Source organism: Planococcus citri, chromosome 5 (assembly GCF_950023065.1).
Source record: "Planococcus citri chromosome 5, ihPlaCitr1.1, whole genome shotgun sequence".
In the NCBI taxonomy this organism is placed as follows: Eukaryota; Metazoa; Arthropoda; class Insecta; order Hemiptera; family Pseudococcidae; genus Planococcus; species Planococcus citri.
This window is the reverse complement of record NC_088681.1, coordinates 64,343,464-64,362,893: the sequence shown is the minus strand read 5'-3', so window position 1 is coordinate 64,362,893 and position 19,430 is coordinate 64,343,464. Positions and strand designations below refer to the sequence as shown.

Below are 19,430 nucleotides of genomic sequence, written 5' to 3'. Positions count from 1 at the left end.
CCAAAACGACTTGAAATTCACCTGCAGTACTTCGTAGCGTATTGAAATTAGTTTTTAGAATAAATTTTAGCTTTACAACTCCAATTTGATGAAATTTCGAGTTTCAAAAATCTGCTGGATGCTCCAGAACTGCTCAAAACGGGTCGAAACCGTTTTCAATCGATTTGGCATGTCGAAAATAGGGTATATCCCAAATTTCAGCTTTCTCGGTCAATTTGGTAAAATTTTGATTTTTTCCCTCATTTTTGGCCTAAAAATTCACCAAAAATCGAAAAACGCACTTTAGCACTTGAAATTTTGACAGGTGATAAATTTTTGCATGATCTTTCGATCTACTTTTGTAAAGTTTGAAAAAGTTGGTGCAAGTCCTATGTTAAAACGCAAAATCTGCGATTTCGGCTGACCTGTCAATCAAAATGGCCGCCAGGGGTGCAATTACTCCTATTGTCATATGCCGGACTAATAGGATTAATACGCGTGCTACCTGTTGCTAGTTCCTAGTGTCCATTCTTTCAGATTTTACTTTGGATGAAGAAAGACAATCGGTTTGGCGTAACTGCTGGAAGAATTTGATCTTGAACAAAAACGCTCGCGATTTGCAACGAATAATGGAAGCATGTTTCGAACACGAGAATGACATGATCAATTTCAAGGAAAACGTTATCGCTGAAAGTGAAAATTTGCAGCTCCGTTGTGACTTTGTAATTGTCCTGCTCAAATTTCGACGAATGTGATTCTATTTGGTGATTATTACGTTTAACTCGCCTCTAGTTTCAGTCTAAAAGTACATGTACATAAATCTTCAGAAATATTGTAAGTAGGCATCTTGGTGAAAGAATCGACTGTATTACTTTGAATTACCTACATATTTGAAGCAGTTGTGAACACTGAACACTAGGTGAAAAATTCCCAGAAACGGTCAAAAAGAAATCGTTTGTGTTCGATATGTGTAACGCAACACATCTTGGTCACGTAGAAAAAATTTAAACCAATAAAATAAATTCGAAATTTGACGGAACAAATTGGTACTTTTTTCAATTTTGACCCGTAAGCAAGGTTTTTGAGTGAAGCTTAAAATACCAGAAAAAATTTTTATTGTTGCATTTACCATTTACCTTTTTAAGTTATGTCAATATCTCCCAGTTTTCCAAGAGAGCTAGAAAAAACTAAAACCGAAAAAAATAGAGAGATATTTCGGAGACAGGAATAAATTTTTTTAAAGTATTCCAAAGAGAATAATAATAATAATAAAACAGAAAAAAACGAGTTTTTGCTGAGAATTATGTTTGTTATACGTAGGGTAACTTACGCATTTTTGTTGAATCTAATTGCTTCGTATCTTAAATTTCAGAACTTGACTGAAACAATGTAAAAAGCAAAATTTTTTGAATTTTTTTTTTTGAAAGCAGAACTTTGGGAAATTTTTTTAAAAATGTTTCAAAACGAGGCGAGAGAAAGGTCAAACTTTTAGAGCTGAGAGATTGAAGCATACGAGCATTTTAAAAAAACAGCTGTTACTATGTACCAATTATGTTTATAATAAGTTATGCATCTACATAGCAGGTCCAATTGCTGCGTAATCACACCCATAAGACACAAAACATAAAATGTAATAATGTAAACACACGATCCGAGTTCTTTTCATTATTGGTTGATGGGATTTTTCTGACATGAATATTTGCAATCGACCATCTCATTTATGTATGGTTGAATTTCTCACATCCTACGCCATTAATTTAACTATTCGATTCTAGGTTTGAATCGATTGAGCTGATTCCAGAACCAGAAATGGCCGAAAAAACGTCCAACGACGCGTATGATGTTTTGCATCCGACTCCAGTTTCATTGGAGGAACTCTCGGTGATCGCTGTTGGCCTCGAATTGTGGCGTTCTAAAATTGATGAATATCGCACACGCCAATCGTTGGAGAGATTTCGTGCTTCAGACAATATAGTCTCGTTAAGAGCTAAACTCCCTGAATTACCATCCGTGATTTACGATGTGATCGTGAAATATGTCACCAGACTTGGGGAATCGATAACGGATTGGCTCGAAGAGCTTATCAGAACAGTATGTCGTGTTGATGGCATAATTATCGAAGTTTTGTCTTGGAGTACTTCGATGATTTCGTTGCCGATTACGACGGAACTATCGATTTTGTAAAGACAGCAGAACGTATGATGCATTATGATAGTCTCAAGTCTCGATAACGTTTTGAAATTCATCGTAGCTTGTAGATGTTTTTTGGAAGATCACGTAAGACGTATATGGCCATCAGTACGGGAAAAGATGCACTTGAGTACGATTGATTTCAATTTGAATCCGCAGTTGTACTACTGGATTTGTCATCTTGGTAATCAGTTGAATAAGGTACCAAATGACAGACTGTATTACACGGTTGACGAAAATATGCTCGAAAAGTGTGTCGACATGTCTCATAGCAGATTAGCAGTAAATTATTTTTGGAATCGTGTACCATACGAAGACCAAATGGGTATGGCTAACTACCTTTTTCGACAAAACATTGAAGGTTTCATGAGCTGCATCTTACCGAAACTGGACGATCGACAACTGGGAAAATTCTTCAACGAGAAGGGTAGCGAATTGATGGGAGATCTGCTGAAAGATTTTTCTCGTGATGAAGAGCTTATCTTTCATGCTTGGACGTGTATAATAAAAGCAATGAATGGGAGCACTTTCTCTAATCTTGTTGTGAACATGTTGAGAATGAATTTAAACATCAACTGGTGTCATCTCCTGATAATCTAAGAGTGTTGTTGACCTGTGTTGGAATGCCACAAGTTTCCTACAGAGCATTCAGGAAATTAGAACCCTTTCCTCGTCTTTATTGCTTGACTTGCATTTTCAAAAAATTTCGCCCTCTCTTCGCGTGGTCATCGTTTTTTCCCCTTTCAAGTTTTTTTTAGGTGTACGATTTGAAAACAAGCCCTCAAATTTAAAAAAAAATCAAGAATAGCCCATCTCCTCCAAAACAAATTTTTCTCACGAATGTATAACGTTCGTTGTTTTACTTCTCGAAGAGCACATTTTCCAAAGTTTCTGCCTCGCTGGGCTCAGTTCGATGTTCTTTTTTATTCCAGAATTTAAATTTCTGAAAAATTCTTGTTCTGATTTTAAAAATGTCAAGACTGAAAAAAATGAACTTATCGCATCAAAATTGATCTTACCTGTATAATTTTTTGACTGGTCAATATTCGAAAGTTTTTGCTCTCGCTTCGAACACGTATTCTTTTCTAAAATTATTCGAAAATCACCGTTCAAATTTTTGATTTCCCGCATAAAAAATAATGCTAATATTACTTAAATTTTTGATTAATGAATTTTCAAAAACTCTTTTCTTCGCTTCATTGCGGGCAATTTTTTTCTAGTTCAAATCAAATTTATAATTTATTTTTAAAAAAAATTATTTTCAAATTTGAAACATGCCAATGCCAACAAAGTCAACTTCTACCATCTAAAATTGATAATTTTGTCGAGTTGGGTATTTAGTTTTTGAATTTGTCTGAATTCTGGTGATATTTTTCCCTCGCTTCGTTCTCGGTGTTCTTGATTGCTTCGAATTCGAAAGATGCCACATCAATATTCGAAGGTTGGAGCGGTGGAGGGGAAAGGAGGGGAGGGGGCAAAAATAGTTTGGAAATGTTTTTTGAAAATATTTCAGTGATTAGGTTGTAATGGTGTCATCAACTCTGAAATTCTAAAAAATCCTCACGTGGTGCAATTTTTTCATAATTTTTTCAGTGATCGGAGCGAAAAATTCTATAGAAATCATCCGTGGAAGTTGAATTTCAAACCTATACGTGTTTTTTTGAAAAAGGTCGTCCAAAATCGACAATTTGGTCATATTGTAAAGGTCATTTTCATTTTTTCGATTTAGTAGACTCATTGCGTAAACGAATATGTATCATCAAAATTGTTCCAACAGTTTTAATTGTTTTTTCTAGAAAATTTAGTCAGCATTATTTTAGTGATCATAAAAGTAAAAGTAGGTATGTATAGCGATATTTTTTGCATCAAGAAAAACAACTGAGTGGTGATTATTCCAACTCGGCGCTAGTTCCAGTGTGAAAGTAGATCTTCACAAATATTGGAAATAGGCAAACTTGGGAATCAATGAAATCGACTTGATCCAAGAGAAAGACTTTTGAGTGAAAAATGTTTTTCTAATGTTCAATTTTTAATATTGGAAGGGTTGCAGCTTGCAGAACATTTTTCATTTTCCAAAACCCACTAATGGATAATATTTTTTGAAATGGAGAAAAAAAGCGATTGTATGAAATATTTCAGAGACAATTTTGATATAAAAATATACTGGCATTTTAGTGTTATGTAGCAGGATTTTATTTCAAATATTTATTAGAAGCTCAAGTCGAAATTATTTAATCGAGTAAAAAACTTTTTTAGGTAAAAATTTCACGGTTTTCCAAGAGAGCTAGAAAAAATGAAAAATTCTTCAAGTCAGAAATTCTAAATTTTTTCAGAGACATCCAGAGAGAATAATAATATTAATAATGAAAAAAACAAACAAGCTGTTGCTTTGCTCCTTATCAGTACGTCATTCGTGAATTGAAAGTAATCCCCCCTCACCATTCAGAAAAACAATAACAATACTATCAGAGTTTTTTTTTCAATACCTATTTTCAATTTGCTGATGTCAGTGATGTGGTTTTTATTTTATGACGTAGGTATAAATTTACAATTGACGTTGACGTTTTCATTTAGGTATGGTTGAATTTCTCACATCATACGCCATGGTAATTTGACTATTCGATTTTAGGTTTGAATCGAAGTTGAGCTGATTCAAGAACCGGATATGGCTGAAAAACCTTCCAAAGTGTATGATGGTATGAATCCGACTCCAGTTTCATTGCAGCAACTATCAGTGATCGCTGTTGGCCTGCAACTGTGGCGTTCTGAAATTAACGAGTATCGCAAAAGACGAACATCGGAGAGATTTGGATTTCGTGCTTCAGACAATATAGCCTCATTAAGAGCTAAACTCCCCAAATTACCATCCGTGATTTATGATGTGATCGATGAAAATGTCACCCGACTTGGGAATTCAATAGCGGATTGGCTTGAAGAGCATTCGAGAACAGTGTGCCATTTCGAAAGGTATGTTCAAAGTTGTGTTTCGGAAGATCAAGAATACTTCGATGATTTCGTTGTCGATTACAACGAAGCAACTATCGATTTTGTAAAGACAGCCGAACGTATGATGCATTACGATGATTTCGACGACGTTTTAAAATTCATCGTAGCTTGTCGATTTTTTTTGGAAGATCACGTTAGACGTATATGGCCATCAGTATGGGGAAAGATTCGCTTGAGTAGTGTTGTTTTCTGTACGAATCCGCTGTTGTTCTACTGGATTTGTCGTCTTAGCAATCGGTTCGATGAGATACCAACTGGCAGGAATTACTCGATTGACGGAAAGATGCTTATAGAGTGTATTCACATGTCTGGTAACTCATTGGCAATTAATTATTTCTGGAGTCGTGTATCATACGAAAACCAAGTGCTAATGGCTGTCGACCTTTTTCGACAGAATAAAAAACGTTTCGTGAGCTGCATCTTACCAAAACTGGACAATCAACAACTGGAAGAATTCGGCAATTGGGAAGGTGGAAACTTGATGCTATTTCTGCCTCTTAATGCAATAAACTATTTGTGGAAATTTGTGCCATTCGAAATACAAATGCAAATTGCTGAGGACGTTTTTCTACAAAATAGAGAGCGTTTCGCGAGTTGCATCTTACCGAAGCTGAACGATCGACAGCTAGAAAAATTCGTCAACGAGAAGGGTAGCGAATTTATGGGAGATCTGCTGTATTCTCGTGATGAAGAGTTTATCTTTCATCATCTGCTGGAAGATTATTCTCGTGATGAAGAGCTTATCTTTCATGCTTGGACGTGTATAATAAAAGCAATGAATGGTAGCACTTTCTTTAATCTTGTTGTGAACATGTTGAGAACTGAGGCTGGGTACTTTATTTCGCTCCAGCGTCATGTGAAACTCGAGAAGTGGTCCCAACGGTGTTGCGAATTATGGAACAGCGCGCCGCATCATTTAAAGAGATTAGCGATTATAGAAATTTCGTCCGATTCGGAATTTATCATATGTCGAAAAGATGATAGGCTTCGTACGTGTGATACCTCTTGCGAGTTTCTAGTGTCCATTCTTTCAGATTTTACTTTGGAAGAAAGACAGTCGTTTTGGCGAAACTGCTGGAAGAATTTGATGCTGCACAAAAATGCGCGCGATTTGCAACGAATAATGGAAGCATGTTTCGAACACGAGAATGACTGCATGATTAAGTTCAAGGAAAACGTTATCGCTGAAAGTGAAAATTTGCAGCTCCGTCGTATCTCATTATTGTCTCGTGCACATTTCGACGAATGTGATGCTTTGGTCAATTTTGGTTGTCCTCGTAGTGCCGAAACTGCAAAACTTTTGAAACAGCGCTTATTGCAGTCGAGTTTTATTGGCGAGAGATCTGCTTTTCGGTATGAACATGTTGTTCATTACGAAGAATTCGATACGTTCATAAAAAAAGCTTATGGCAGCGTCGATCTCGCGAACGATTTCAAACATCAACTGGTGTCATCTTCTAATAATCTGGCAGATATGTTGTACTGTATTCGAAGGCCAGAATTTTCCTACGAAGCATTGAGGAAATTTATCGAAACATTCGTTTCAAACGAACAAATTTTACAACTGGTGAAATCCTCTATTATTGATCATTTCAAGGAGGGTGCTATTCGTCGTAGCACTATCATTAAAGACGCTTATTCTAAACCTTTCTTTGACCAGTTTTTGCTTTGGTGTCTTGGAAGTAACGAGCAACTTACGGAATTCAAGCAAACTTATATTACACCTTGCCTCGAAGACGTTTATGAACGTAAATAAAAAATATGAACAGTTTTAGTTCTATATGCTTTATTAATTACAACTTTCTTTTTCAATTATTTAGTTTACTCGATTTCTTTTTTCATCATTATAATTATCATTTATTATGTAAGTCGAAGTTTATAAAAGTATTTTGCGTACAATAAAGTATTGAAAAAAAAAATGAAAACATGACAATTCTTTAAACGGTGGACCAGAAGTACCAGAACGTAGACTAAGAATGCAGCTGTGAGAGTTCAAAATTTTAAAAACAGTAAACACTTCTCGAATTAATTTTTTTTTTCGAAAATTGCTAGTGGCTGGAGAAGCATGAAAAGGACATACTTAAATGTTCAAAATATTAATGAGAATTGGAACTGAGTGCCTTTGGAATTTGCAAAGTGGCTGTAAAATTGTCAACATGAACTACCTATATCAACAACAATGGTTTCTACCACATCATCGAAGTGATTATTTTGCCGGGAAATTGAACGCCATCAAAACTGTTTAAAAATGCAGAAAATTATTTATACGTATTATTCAATTTTCAGGAAATTATAACATGCGAGTATTCTTAATTTATGAACGAGGCAGAAAAACTCAGAAATTGACAATTCATCTTCATTTTTATTTATTTTTTTACTTTTTAGTTTTTTTTTTTGGACAAAATTTTGTTCTTTTCAAAAATAACCGATTTGACAAAAATTAGAAATCATTGTTTCTAAATTTTCTGCGGAAAATAGGATATTTTTTGATATTTCTGCAAAAGTTGGGACCTTTAGGCAGTTTTTTTTACAATGCATTGGAGAGACTTTCTTATGGAAAATTTCAAGTACTTAAAACAAACATTATTTTTGTTGAAAGAAATTACATTTTTCTTCGGAAGTTTTAGACGATTTTCAAATTTTCAAATTTGCAATCAAATGTTTTTTTCCCAGGTTTGGATATGTGTAATATGTATGTACTTGAATGCAGGTTGTGCGATTGATTTTTGCTTTTGTCTTTTTATTCAATATTTAGGTATCAATAGCAAAAAAGAACGTGGCTGAAGTTATCCTCATCCTCATCCATACGAAAATTCGCATTTTGTAGCAAAAAGCATTTAGTGGTGAGTAGGGGGGGGGGGTTGTGACGAAAAATTTGCCATAAGAAAAAAAAATAGCAATTTTACCGAATAAAATATAAAATGACGAGTTTTTAAAGTGAAATAAAAGATGAAATGACAATTTTGTCAATTGATATCATGAATAATTCGCATTCGGGCTTATGAAAAATTCTTATTTTCCCTTTTGAATTTATGGAAGTTTCAAAAATGGATTTTTTTCTGGGTTTAGAGAAGAGACAGAAATTGATCCTGGCAAAGCGAGGGCAAAAGCTTTTAAAAATTCGTATTTCGAATTTCGAGAGGTAAAAAAAACGATGTTTCTGAAAAATTTGTTTACGTTTTTAGCTCAAAATTTTATAACTTGAATGGCTGTTTCAAAAAAATTTCAAGTTTGAAAATGAAACGACCGGAGTGAGAGCAAATTAAAGCTAGTTTCGAGAAGCAGAAAAACAACGTGTTTCAAGGTGAAAAGTGTGTTTTTTTTTTTGGTTAGACAATTTCTTGAAATTTAAATAGGTACCTAGGTACCTACTTCTTTAATACAATTTTTATAAAAATTCGATCTCAAACAAAATTGTAAACACTGGCTGAAAAAATTCCCAAAAACAATGAAAAATAGTCTGTGTTGAAAATTTCTGGTATTACGAAAGATAACTTATACCTTGGACGTAATGTAAAAAAAATTGAAACTGAAAAAAAATACACGATAAATTTCAACGTTTGACGAAAAAAAATAGTACCTACCTTTGTTCAATTTTGGTCCAAAAAAAAGACTTTTGAGTGAAAAATGTTTTTCTAATGTTCAATTTTTAATATAGGAAGGGTTGCAGCTTGCAGAACATTTTTCATTTTCCAAAACCCACTAATGGATAATATTTTTTGAAATGGAGAAAAAAAGCGATTGTATGAAATATTTCAGAGACAATTTTGATATAAAAATACGTATACTGGCATTTTAGTGTTATGTAGCAGGATTTTTTTTTTCAAATGTTTATTAGAAGCTCAAGTCGAAATTATTTAATCGAGTAAAAAACTTTTTTAGGTAAAAATTTCACGGTTTTCCAAGAGAGCTAGAAAAAATGAAAAATAAAAAAGAGAGAGATATTCTAAGGGAAGGTCGACATTTCTTCAAGTCAAAAATTCTAAATTTATTCATAGACATCCAGAGAGAATAATAATGTTTAATAATGAAAAAAAACAAGATGTTGCTGCTAATTATGTTGGTGATATGCATTTTTATAGAACATACATGGTGCCCAGAAATATCGAGCACTCCTAAAAAAGTTTTCTACTAAAATACTTTGGTTGGTCACAGTGAATGTTTAAGTAGTGTTGTCATAACGAAATTTTTTTTTCGTTACGTTATATTGTTACGTTTCAGATTTAATGGAATTTTCGTTACGTTATTTTTCCGTTATTTCGTTGCACAGATAATTCCGTTACGTTATGTTTTTCGTTCAACGTTATTTTGTTTTTCCGTTATTTCGTTTCGTTTTTCGTTATAGCACAAAAATGCCCAAATTGGGGGTTTCTCTGAAAAAAAGTAAAAGGTTGGACACTTGGACAGTATACCTAAAGTGTACCTTCATTTCTCAGTAATTTTATGCAATTTCATTCCAACTTTTAAGCACTTTTCTCAATTTTTGCGCCATTTTTTTAAATGTGAAGTTTTATGTCAATTGAGCCACTTTATGCAGTTATTTTTATGAAATTTTTCCAATTGTCACTTGTCAGTACTTCTATTTTTTTAGGGTGTCTAACAAAATTATTTAAAAATGAAAAAATAAGACTTTAGTACGACTTTCAGGCTTTAGCAGGTCATTTTCGAGCACTAATGAAATTTTTTGAAGGGGGGGGGGTGTCGAAATTTACGTTCAAGTTCTTAGCCAAATTTTTGCAAGAAATGTGAAATTTTATTCCAATTTTTCAATTTTAACCAGAAAAAAAACAAAACATGAAGTTATTAGAGATGAATTTTTAAAAATTAACAATCAATTTTAAAATTGATGAATGAATATCACATCATGTTTGCTTAAAATGAAATTTAAGTCGAATTCTTCAATTTCGATTGTAAATATTTCGTAGGTATTACTATTAGCTTTAAAATTTTGAAATTTAGAAATTAGAATAGTCTTTTTCTTTTTTTGTTGAAAAATTGAAAATGGGAAAAGAAAGGCAAATAGGACCGAGTAAAGCGAGGGCAAAAGCTCTCAAAAATTAGTATTCCAGGGCTGCGATTATGAACTTTCGTTACAGTTAACGAATTCGTTAACTCGCATATTTTTTCTGTGACCTTTCGTTAACTTTTCGTTAAGCCATGTTAAGTTTACGTGAGAAAATATCTCTCGTTAAGTTAACGAATAGTTAACGAATTCGTTAACTGTAACGAAAGTTCATAATCGCAGCCCAGAAGGCATAAAAGCAATAGAATTTAAATGATTTTTTTTTTAAATCCAAAATGAAAAGAGAAAAGCAAACAAGCCCGAGCGAACCGAGTGCAAAAGCTCTCGAAAATCAGTATTTTGAGAGGCATAAAAATGACGTTCTTTTGTGTGATCAATTACTTGTAAAAAGTTTTCATTTTGCTTCAAAATTTTAAAATTTGAATGATTATTTTTTTTTAAATTCGAGTGAAACGAGGCCAAAAGATTTCAAAAATTCAATAATATTTCGAGAATTAAAAAAAAAAGGGTTTCTTTATGAATATGAAGGGAAGAGTTTATTTTTCTGATTCAAACTTTAAACATTAAGATGAAATGACAATTTTGTCAATTGATACAATGAATAATTCGCATTCGGGCTTATGAAAAATTCTCATTTTCCCTTTTGAATTTATGGAAGTTTCAAAAATGGATTTTTTCTGGGTTTAGAGAAGAAATTGATCCTGGCAAAGCGAGGGCAAAAGCTTTTAAAAATTCGTATTTCGAATTTCGAGAGGTAAAAAAAAACGATGTTTTTGAAAAATTTGTTTACGTTTTTAGCTCAAAATTTTATAACTTGAATGGCTGTTTCAAAAAAATTTCAAGTTTGAAAATGAAAGCAAACAAGCCCCGATCGGAGTGAGAGCAAATTAAAGCTAGTTTCGAGACGCAGAAAAAAAACGTGTTTCAAGGTGAAAAGTGGTTTTTTTTTGGTTAGACAATTTCTTGAAATTTAAATAGGTACCTAGGTACCTATACTTCCTTAATAGATTTTTATAAAAATTCGATTTCAATTAGAAAAAAAACACACTAGCCCCAGGTGAAGTGAGGGCAGGAAATTTTAAGAATTTGTATAAAACAATGTTTTTTGTGGTGACTGATGAGTTTATTTTTTTGACCAAACAATTTTATATGATTTGAATGTGCGTATTAAAAATTAGGAAATCTAGATTTTGAAATAAAAGAAAAGAAAACTGGGTCCGAGCGAAGCGAGTGCGAAAGCTTGCAAAAATGTTTGTTGGAGAAAGTGAAAATTATCTTTTTTTGGTTTAAACATATGATTTTTTAATCATTTTGCCCAAAAAATTGAAGAAAAAAAGCAAAAAAAAACGACAAAATGATGGAATTTTTTTCGTTTTTCGTTTCGTTATAGCATACAGAATACAGATTTTTTGTAACGTTATAATTTCGTTATTGTTTCTTTTGTAGGAAATGGAAATTCCGTTTTCGTTTATCGTTTCGTTATTGAAACGGAAAAAATTCCGGTTTTTTCGTTTTTCGTTACGTTATGAATAACGTTATGACAACACTGGTTAGCACATGATTGGTTGTTGGACTGGAGAGATAACATTCCACCAATCATATGCAATATGCAATGCATCTATTTCACGAAACTTTCTTTGGGGTGCTCGATATTTCTGGGCACCCTGTAGACCTCAGTTGACTACTGACGTCACAAAATGGCGGATTTGCTCCTTATCAGTAGGTCAGTACCTTTTAAGCTTTTTAATTTCTTCAATTTCGGATTCATGTCCCTCACCGCTCAAATAAACAATAATACAATCAGAGTGTTTTTTTCAATTTGCTGATGTGGTTTTTATTTTATGACGTAGGTATAAATATAAATTTACAATCGACGTTGACGTTCTCATTTAGGTATGGTTGAATTTCTCACATCCTACGCTATTAATTTGACTATTCAATTCTAGGTTTGAATCGATGTTGAGCTGATTCCGGAACCGCAGAAATGGCCGAAAAAACTTGCAACGCGTATGATATTATGCATCCGACTCCAGCTTCATTGCAGCATCTATCAGTGATCGGTGTTGGCCTGCAACTGTGGCGTTCTGAAATTAACGAGTATCGCGAAAGCCGAACATTGGAGAGATTTCGTGCTTCAGAATCAGACAATATAGCCTCATTGAGAACTAAACTGCCTAAATTACCATCCGTGATTTATGATGTGATCGATGAATATGTCGCCAGACTTGGGAATTCAATAGCGGATTGGCTTGAGGAGCATTCGAGAACAGTGAGCTATTTTGAAAGGTATATTCGAAGTTTTCATTCGGAAGTTCTGGAATACTTCGATGATTTCGTTGTCGATTACAACGAAGCAACTATCGATTTTGTAAAGACAGCCGAACGTATGATGCATTACGATGATTTCGACGACGTTTTCAAATTCATCGTAGCTTGTAGATATTTTTTGGAAGATCACGTTAGACGTATATGGCCATCAGTACGGGGAAAGATGCGCTTTAGGAGTTCTAATTTCGATAAGAATCCGCAGTTGTACTACTTGATTTGTCGTCTTAGCAATCGGTTCTATGAAATACCAACAACCGGCAGGTATTACAGTACGGATTACAGTACGGTTGAGGATAAGATGCTTTATGCGTGTCTTCACATGCCTGGTAACTCATTGGCAATTAATTATTTCTGGAATCGTGTACCATACGAAGACCAAATCCGAATGGCTATCGAACTTTTTCGTGGACAGAAACAAGAATTTTTCGTGAGGTGCATCTTACTGAAACTTAACGACCAACAATTGGAAAAATTCGTCAGTGGGATGGGTGAATTCTGGATTCAAGAACTGCCTCTTGATAAATGGCACGTCGTTCAATTAGTGATAAACTATTTGTGGAAATTTATGACATTTGAAATGCAAATGCGAATTGCTAAGGCCGTTTTTCGACGAAATAGAGAATGTTTCGCGAGTTGCATCTTGCCCAAGTTGAACGATCTACAAGTGGAAAAATTCTTCAACGAGAAGGATAGTGAATTGATGGGAGATCTGATGAACGATTTTTCTCGTGATGAAGAGCTTATCTTTCATGCTTGGACGTGTATAATAAAAGCAATGAATGGTAGCACTTTCACTAATCTTGTTATGAACAAGTTGAGAACTGAGGCTGGGTACTCGTGCTTTTCGCGCTATGGTCATCAAGAACTCAAGAAGTGGTCTCAACGGTTTTGCGAATTATGGAACAGTGCGCCGCATCATTTAAAGAGATTAGCGATTGTAGATATTTCGTCCGATTTGAAATTGACCATATGTCGACAAGATGAGTGGGTTCGTACGCGTGCGAGTGTAGATATTTCGTGCGATGTGGAATTTATGTTATGTCGGCTACGTACGCGTGCTACCTGTTGCGAGTTCCTATTGTCCATTCTTTCAGATTTTACTTTGGAAGAAAGACAGTCGTTTTGGCGAAACTGCTGGAAGAATTTTATGCTGAACAAAAATGCCCGCGATTTACAACGAATAATGGAAGTATGTTTCGAACACGAGAATGACGGCATGATTAAGTTCAAGGAAAACGTTATCGCTGAAAGTGAAAATTTGCAGCTCCGTTGTATCTCGTTATTGTCTCGTGCAAATTTCGACGAATTGGACGTTTTGGTCAATTTTAGTTGTTCTTTCAGTGCCGAAACTGCAAAACTTTTGAAACAGCGCTTATTGCAGTCGAGTTTTATTGGCGAGAGATCTGAGTTTTGCTGTACACATATTGTTCATTGCGAAGAATTCGATACGTTCATAAATAACGCTTATGGCAGCGTCGATCTTGCCAACGATTTTAAACATCAACTGGTGTCATCTTCTAATAATCTGGGACGTATGTTAGACCGTGTTCGACTGCCAGAATTTTCCTACGAAGCATTGAGGAAGTTTATCGAAACATTCGTTTCAAACGAACAAATTTTACAACTGGTGAAATCCTCTATTATTGATCATTTGAAGGAGCGTGCTATTCGTCGTAGCAGTATCAAAGACGATTATTCTGAACGTTCCTTTGACCAGTTTTTGCTTTGGTGTCTTGGAAGTAACGAGCAACTTATGGTAATGGAATTCAAGCGAACTTACAAACTTACCTATATTACACCTTACGACGAAGACGATTATAATCGTAAATAAAAAATATAAACAGTTTTAGTTTTATGGTTGATTACAACTTTTTTTTTCAATTATTTAGTTTACTCGGTTTCTTTTTTCATCATTATAATATTATCATTTATTATGTAAGTCGAAGTTTATAAAAGTATTTTGCGTACAATAAAGTATTGGAGAAAAAATGAAAACATGACAATTCTTTAAACTGTGGACCAGAACCATCGAATATCGATGACCAGAACGTAGACTAAGAACTTAAGAAGCAGCTGTGGGAGTTCAAAATTTTAAAAACAGTGAACATATTTTCTCGAATTAATTTTTTTTTCGAAAATTGCTAGTGGCTGGAGAAGCATGAAAAGGACATAGATGTTCAAAATATTAATGAGAATTGGAACTGATTGCCTTTGGAATTTGCAGAGTGGCTGTAAAATTGTCAACATAAACTATAACAACAACAAGGTTTCTACCACATCATCGAAGTGATTATTTTTTCCGGAATTTGAACGCCATCAGAACTGCATCAATTTTAATTTGTTAAAAAATGCAGAAAATTATTTATAAATGTAACATGTGAGTATTTTTAATTTATGAACGTGCCCTGCCCCGAGCGAGGTGAGGGCAGGAAAAAAATCAGAAATTGACAATTCTTCATTTTTATTTATTTTTTTACTTTTTAGCTTTTGGACAACATTTTTTTGCTCTTTTCAAAAATAACCGATTTGACAAAAATTGGAAACAAATTTTCTGCGGAAAATAGGATATTTTTTGATATTTCTGCAAAAGTTGGGACCTTCTGGCAGTTTTTTTACGATGCATTGGAGTGAGACTTTCTTATGGAAAATTTCAAGTAAAACAACATTATTTTTGTTGAAAGAAATACATTTTTCTTCGAAAGTTTTAGACGATTTTCAAATTTTCAAATTTGCAATCAAATTTTTTTGTGAATTTGGGACGATTTTTTGAAATTTTTAGGTTTTTAACTTTTTTTCAATGTCAAACTAGTTCTGGTTGCTCCCTGTATTTCGCTTTTTCTCGTTCTGCTGTTTCCCACATTTGGAAATGTGTAATATGTATGTACTTGAATGCAAGTTGTGCGATTGATTTTTGCTTTTGTCTTTGTATACGCTTTGTATTCAATATTTAGGTATCAATAGCAAAAAAGAACGTGGCTGAAGTTATCCTCATTCTCATCCACACGAAAATTCGCATTTTGTAGCAAAAAGCATTTGGTGGAGGGTAAAGGGAGGAGGGGGGGGGGGGTGACGAAAAATGTTGCCATAAGAAAAAAAATACCAATTTTACCGAATAAAATCTAAAATGACGAGATTTTAAAGTGAAATAAAAGATGAAATGACAATTTTGTCAATTGATACAATGTATAATTCGCATTCGGGCTTATGAAAAATTCTTATTTTCCCTTTTGAATTTATGGAAGTTTCAAAAATGAATTTTTTCTGGGTTTAGAGAACAGACAGAAGAAATTGACTTTGGCAAAGCGAGGGCAAAAGCTTTTAAAAATTCGTATCTCGACTTTCGAGAGGTAAAAAAAACGATGTTTTTGAAAAATTTGTTAACGTTTTTAGCTCAAAATTTTATAACTTGAATGGCTGTTTCAAAAAAATTTCAAGTTTGAAAATGAAACGACCGGAGTGAGAGCAAATTAAAGCTAGTTTCGAGAAGCAGAAAAAAAAACGTGTTTCAAGGTGAAAAGTGGTTTTTTTCTTGGTTAGACAATTTCTTGAAATTTAAATAGGTACCTAGGTACCTATACTTCCTTAATAGATTTTTATAAAAATTCGATCTCGATTAGAAAAAAAAACACACTGGCCCCAGGTGAACTGAGGGCAGGAAATTTTAAGAATTTGTATAAAACAATGTTTTTTGTGGTGACTGATGAGTTTATTTTTTTGACTAAACAATTTTATATGATTTGAATGTGCGTATTAAAATTTGGAAAACTAGATTTTTAAATAAAAGAAAAGAAAACTGGGCCCGAGCGAAGCGAGTGCGAAAGCTTGCAAAAATGTTTGTTGGAGAAAGTGAAAATTATCTTTTTTTGCCCTCAAGACAAAGAACTGTCTGTAAATTTTTAAAAAAATTACAGAAAAATTTACAGACAGGTAATTTCGCGGATTGACTGTAAATTTTACAGTCTGTAAATTTACATTCGGAAAAATTTGGTTCATACTGCTAGTAAATTTAAAAATGTGAAAATGTGCTTATATTGGCTGAATTCAGATTTTTTCGTTGAACAGCATAGCAATCCTTACAATACCTACCCTAAAAAAAATTTTAATGAGAAAAAAAATTTTCACCTGGGGTGGGGATCGAACCCAGGACCTCTCGGATTACCTTTGTACGTACTACCTTACCTACTGGGCTACTGTGGCTGATGAATAACTTAGTCCCAAATTGATGATATATGTTGCTTTTACCCTGTATAACTTGTAAAATTTATGATGGCATGCGAGTTTTAAGCATTTATATCCGCGTGTAAGATAATTAAAATGACTTGTACAATTTCAATTTTATGCTGTACCTATATGTCCAGTACTTTAAAATCATTTTAGGATATTTTGCAAGGTACTACCCCATGTAAAATTTCAATGTGATTGCAACTTTAGTTTATAATGAATTAATGACCATACAGTACCATAGATTTTCAATGTTTCTGATCAAATAACTAACACTTGAAATTAAGGGCCATATTCATAGACATTACTCAAGTGTCACTTGGCTAGGTGGTGAATTTTGAAGCAATTTTTCCAGTCATGATTGAATTTTTGAAATTTTGTTTATTGTTAAATTGAGAGATTGGACTCGGAAGTATTGATTTATTATTTTAAAAATATGAAATTTCTACTCGTTTATAAGAAAAATTGCTTCAAAATTCACCACTTAGCCAAGTGACCCTTAAGTAATGTCTATGAACATGGCCCTAAATGTGAAACATATTTTTAAATTATAATTGGCATTTATTTTTATCAATATTATACCTAGTGTATAGATAACAAACTATATACCTAATTTTGCATTTTCTTATTAAATTTCCTTCCCATATACAGGAGCTTATTATCCTACCCCTCCTGGCCTTTAAAAATGACAATAATGAATTTAAAAATCTTGTTTCACTTTCATTTCAAGTACTTAGTATAGGTAACTACCAGTCAGTCACACTTTATAGGTAGAGATATGCCTAGAGTTTTAGTGAAATGAAATTAGGTATTCAGTCATAAAATAAAACAAACATTTTTTAATTAAAGCATTATAAGTTACCAATTACCATATGCCTACATGTAAAAATCTCTAACTATTTTCAAATACTGAGAGTAAAGATGATTTACAGATCACGATTTTAATTTTACTGGGAGTAATGAGATAGTATGCAGTTCATTATTCTAAATACAGAGAGTAAATTAAGGGAAATTGTAATTAACAGGCAATGCAAAGACAGTTACAGTCAATGGGGAGGTAGTATACAGACCATTCTTCTAAAAACAGAGAGTAAATTTTGGGAAACTGTAATTTACAGGTAGTGCAAAGACAGTTACAGTCAATGCACAGATAGTATACAGACCATTCTTTTAAAAACAGAGAGTAAATTTTGGGGAACTGTAATTTACAGTCTGTGTACAGATAGTATACAGACCATTCTTCCAAAAACAGAGAGTAAATTTCATGCAATTGTAATTCACAGAAAATTCAAAGACAGTTACTGTCTATGTACAGACTCTTACATCCAGTATTTTAGACTTACTGACAATTTACAGTCAATAAACAGACGAATATGGTCCATATTTTTGGTTTACTGACAGTTCTTTGTCTTGAGGGTGGTTTAAGTAGGTAACATATGGGCCAGTCCGTCACTGAAGACATGTCTAATTGAGACTCCTTGATGGATCTAAAAAATAATTTCAAAATGAAAATGACCAAAAATGAACAAATAATTACTTAGGTATAGGTATGGGATAAATTGTTCGAAAATTCCAATACATAAAACCGAAAAATTGAATTTATTTCTTCTGATTTCCAAGAAAAAAAAATGAAATGGAAAAGGCGCTAAAGAGAAATAATAGGTAGGTACTTCTATAATGATATGTACATTCTCATACACAGGTTCATTACAAAATACATAGAAAATAGTAACAAAAAAAATATGATACCATGACTAGGCTCTCGACCATTTTACATTCAATCATTTGTTATAAATTATTTATGAAGTAATTGACAAAAAAATATGAATTAATCATATGCTAATTGTGTTGAGAAAAACGTTTTCAAATTACATTTGCTTAAAACTTAGCAACAAAAAGGTTCGATTTCGGCTCCATTCCGTTGTTTTCTACTGCGATTTTTTTTTTTTTTGGGCACATAAGCCTACTCTCGCCGACTCTCTTTAACAGTGATCGTTGACATAATGGATGAACAACAACCAATTACTTTGAGCTAGCTATCTAAAGAAGCAGTCACAGCGGGAAACACGAACAAACCAATATCTTCTGACAACGATATCCGACGGATCACTGCGTCATATTGAAAAATTAAATAAATCGTTAATTCGTATACTTCGATCATTTAAATCGAAAGTATACATATATTTATTTTTAAAAAACGGATTACGTACGTTACCTATTTACAGGGTTTTCTGCAATCGGGCATATTGGGCGTGGGCGATGGACAAAGCAGCACTTCTGGTGAATTTTTAAAAATTGAATTTAGGCCAAAAATGAGGGAAAAAATCAAAATTTTACCAAATTGACCAAGAAAGCTGAAATTTGGGATATACCCTATTTTCGACATGCCAAATCGATTGGAAACGGTTTCAACCCGTTTTGAGAAGTTCTGGAGCCTCCAGCAGATTTTTGAAACTCGAAATTCCCACAAAATTCCATCAAATTGGAGTTGTGAAGCTGAAATTTATTCTAAAAAATAATTTCAATACGCTACGAAATACAGCAGGTGAATTTCAAGTCGTTTTGGAGCCTCCAGCGACTTTTTGAAAATTCCTGAAGCCTCCAGCAGATTTTTGAAGCTTTAAATTTTCACAAAATTTCATCAAATGGAGATGGAAAGCTGAAATTTACTCTACACTCGAAT

General features: G+C 33.5%; 2 protein-coding genes across 3 annotated transcripts; both read left to right on the top strand.

Annotated features, from left to right (window-relative positions):
- The first annotated feature begins 4,506 nt into the window (after positions 1 to 4,506).
- Positions 4,507 to 7,097, top strand: LOC135847822 (uncharacterized). The gene is made up of 2 exons (XM_065367541.1): positions 4,507 to 4,702; positions 4,799 to 7,097. The coding sequence occupies exon 2, from the start codon at positions 4,835 to 4,837 to the stop codon at positions 6,929 to 6,931; it is 2,097 nt and encodes a 698-aa protein (XP_065223613.1). The 5' UTR covers positions 4,507 to 4,702; positions 4,799 to 4,834; the 3' UTR covers positions 6,932 to 7,097.
- Positions 7,098 to 11,847: 4,750 nt separating this feature from the next.
- Positions 11,848 to 14,538, top strand: LOC135847456 (uncharacterized). 2 transcript variants are annotated; one of them, XM_065366989.1, is made up of 2 exons: positions 11,848 to 12,048; positions 12,145 to 14,538. In XM_065366989.1, exon 2 carries the CDS (start codon positions 12,183 to 12,185, stop codon positions 14,355 to 14,357), a length of 2,175 nt encoding a protein of 724 aa, XP_065223061.1. In that variant the 5' UTR covers positions 11,848 to 12,048; positions 12,145 to 12,182; the 3' UTR covers positions 14,358 to 14,538. The 2 variants fall into 2 exon arrangements, with proteins under 2 accessions (XP_065223061.1, XP_065223060.1); XM_065366988.1 differs by having other exon boundaries at positions 11,849 to 12,044.
- The last annotated feature ends 4,892 nt before the right edge of the window (positions 14,539 to 19,430 follow it).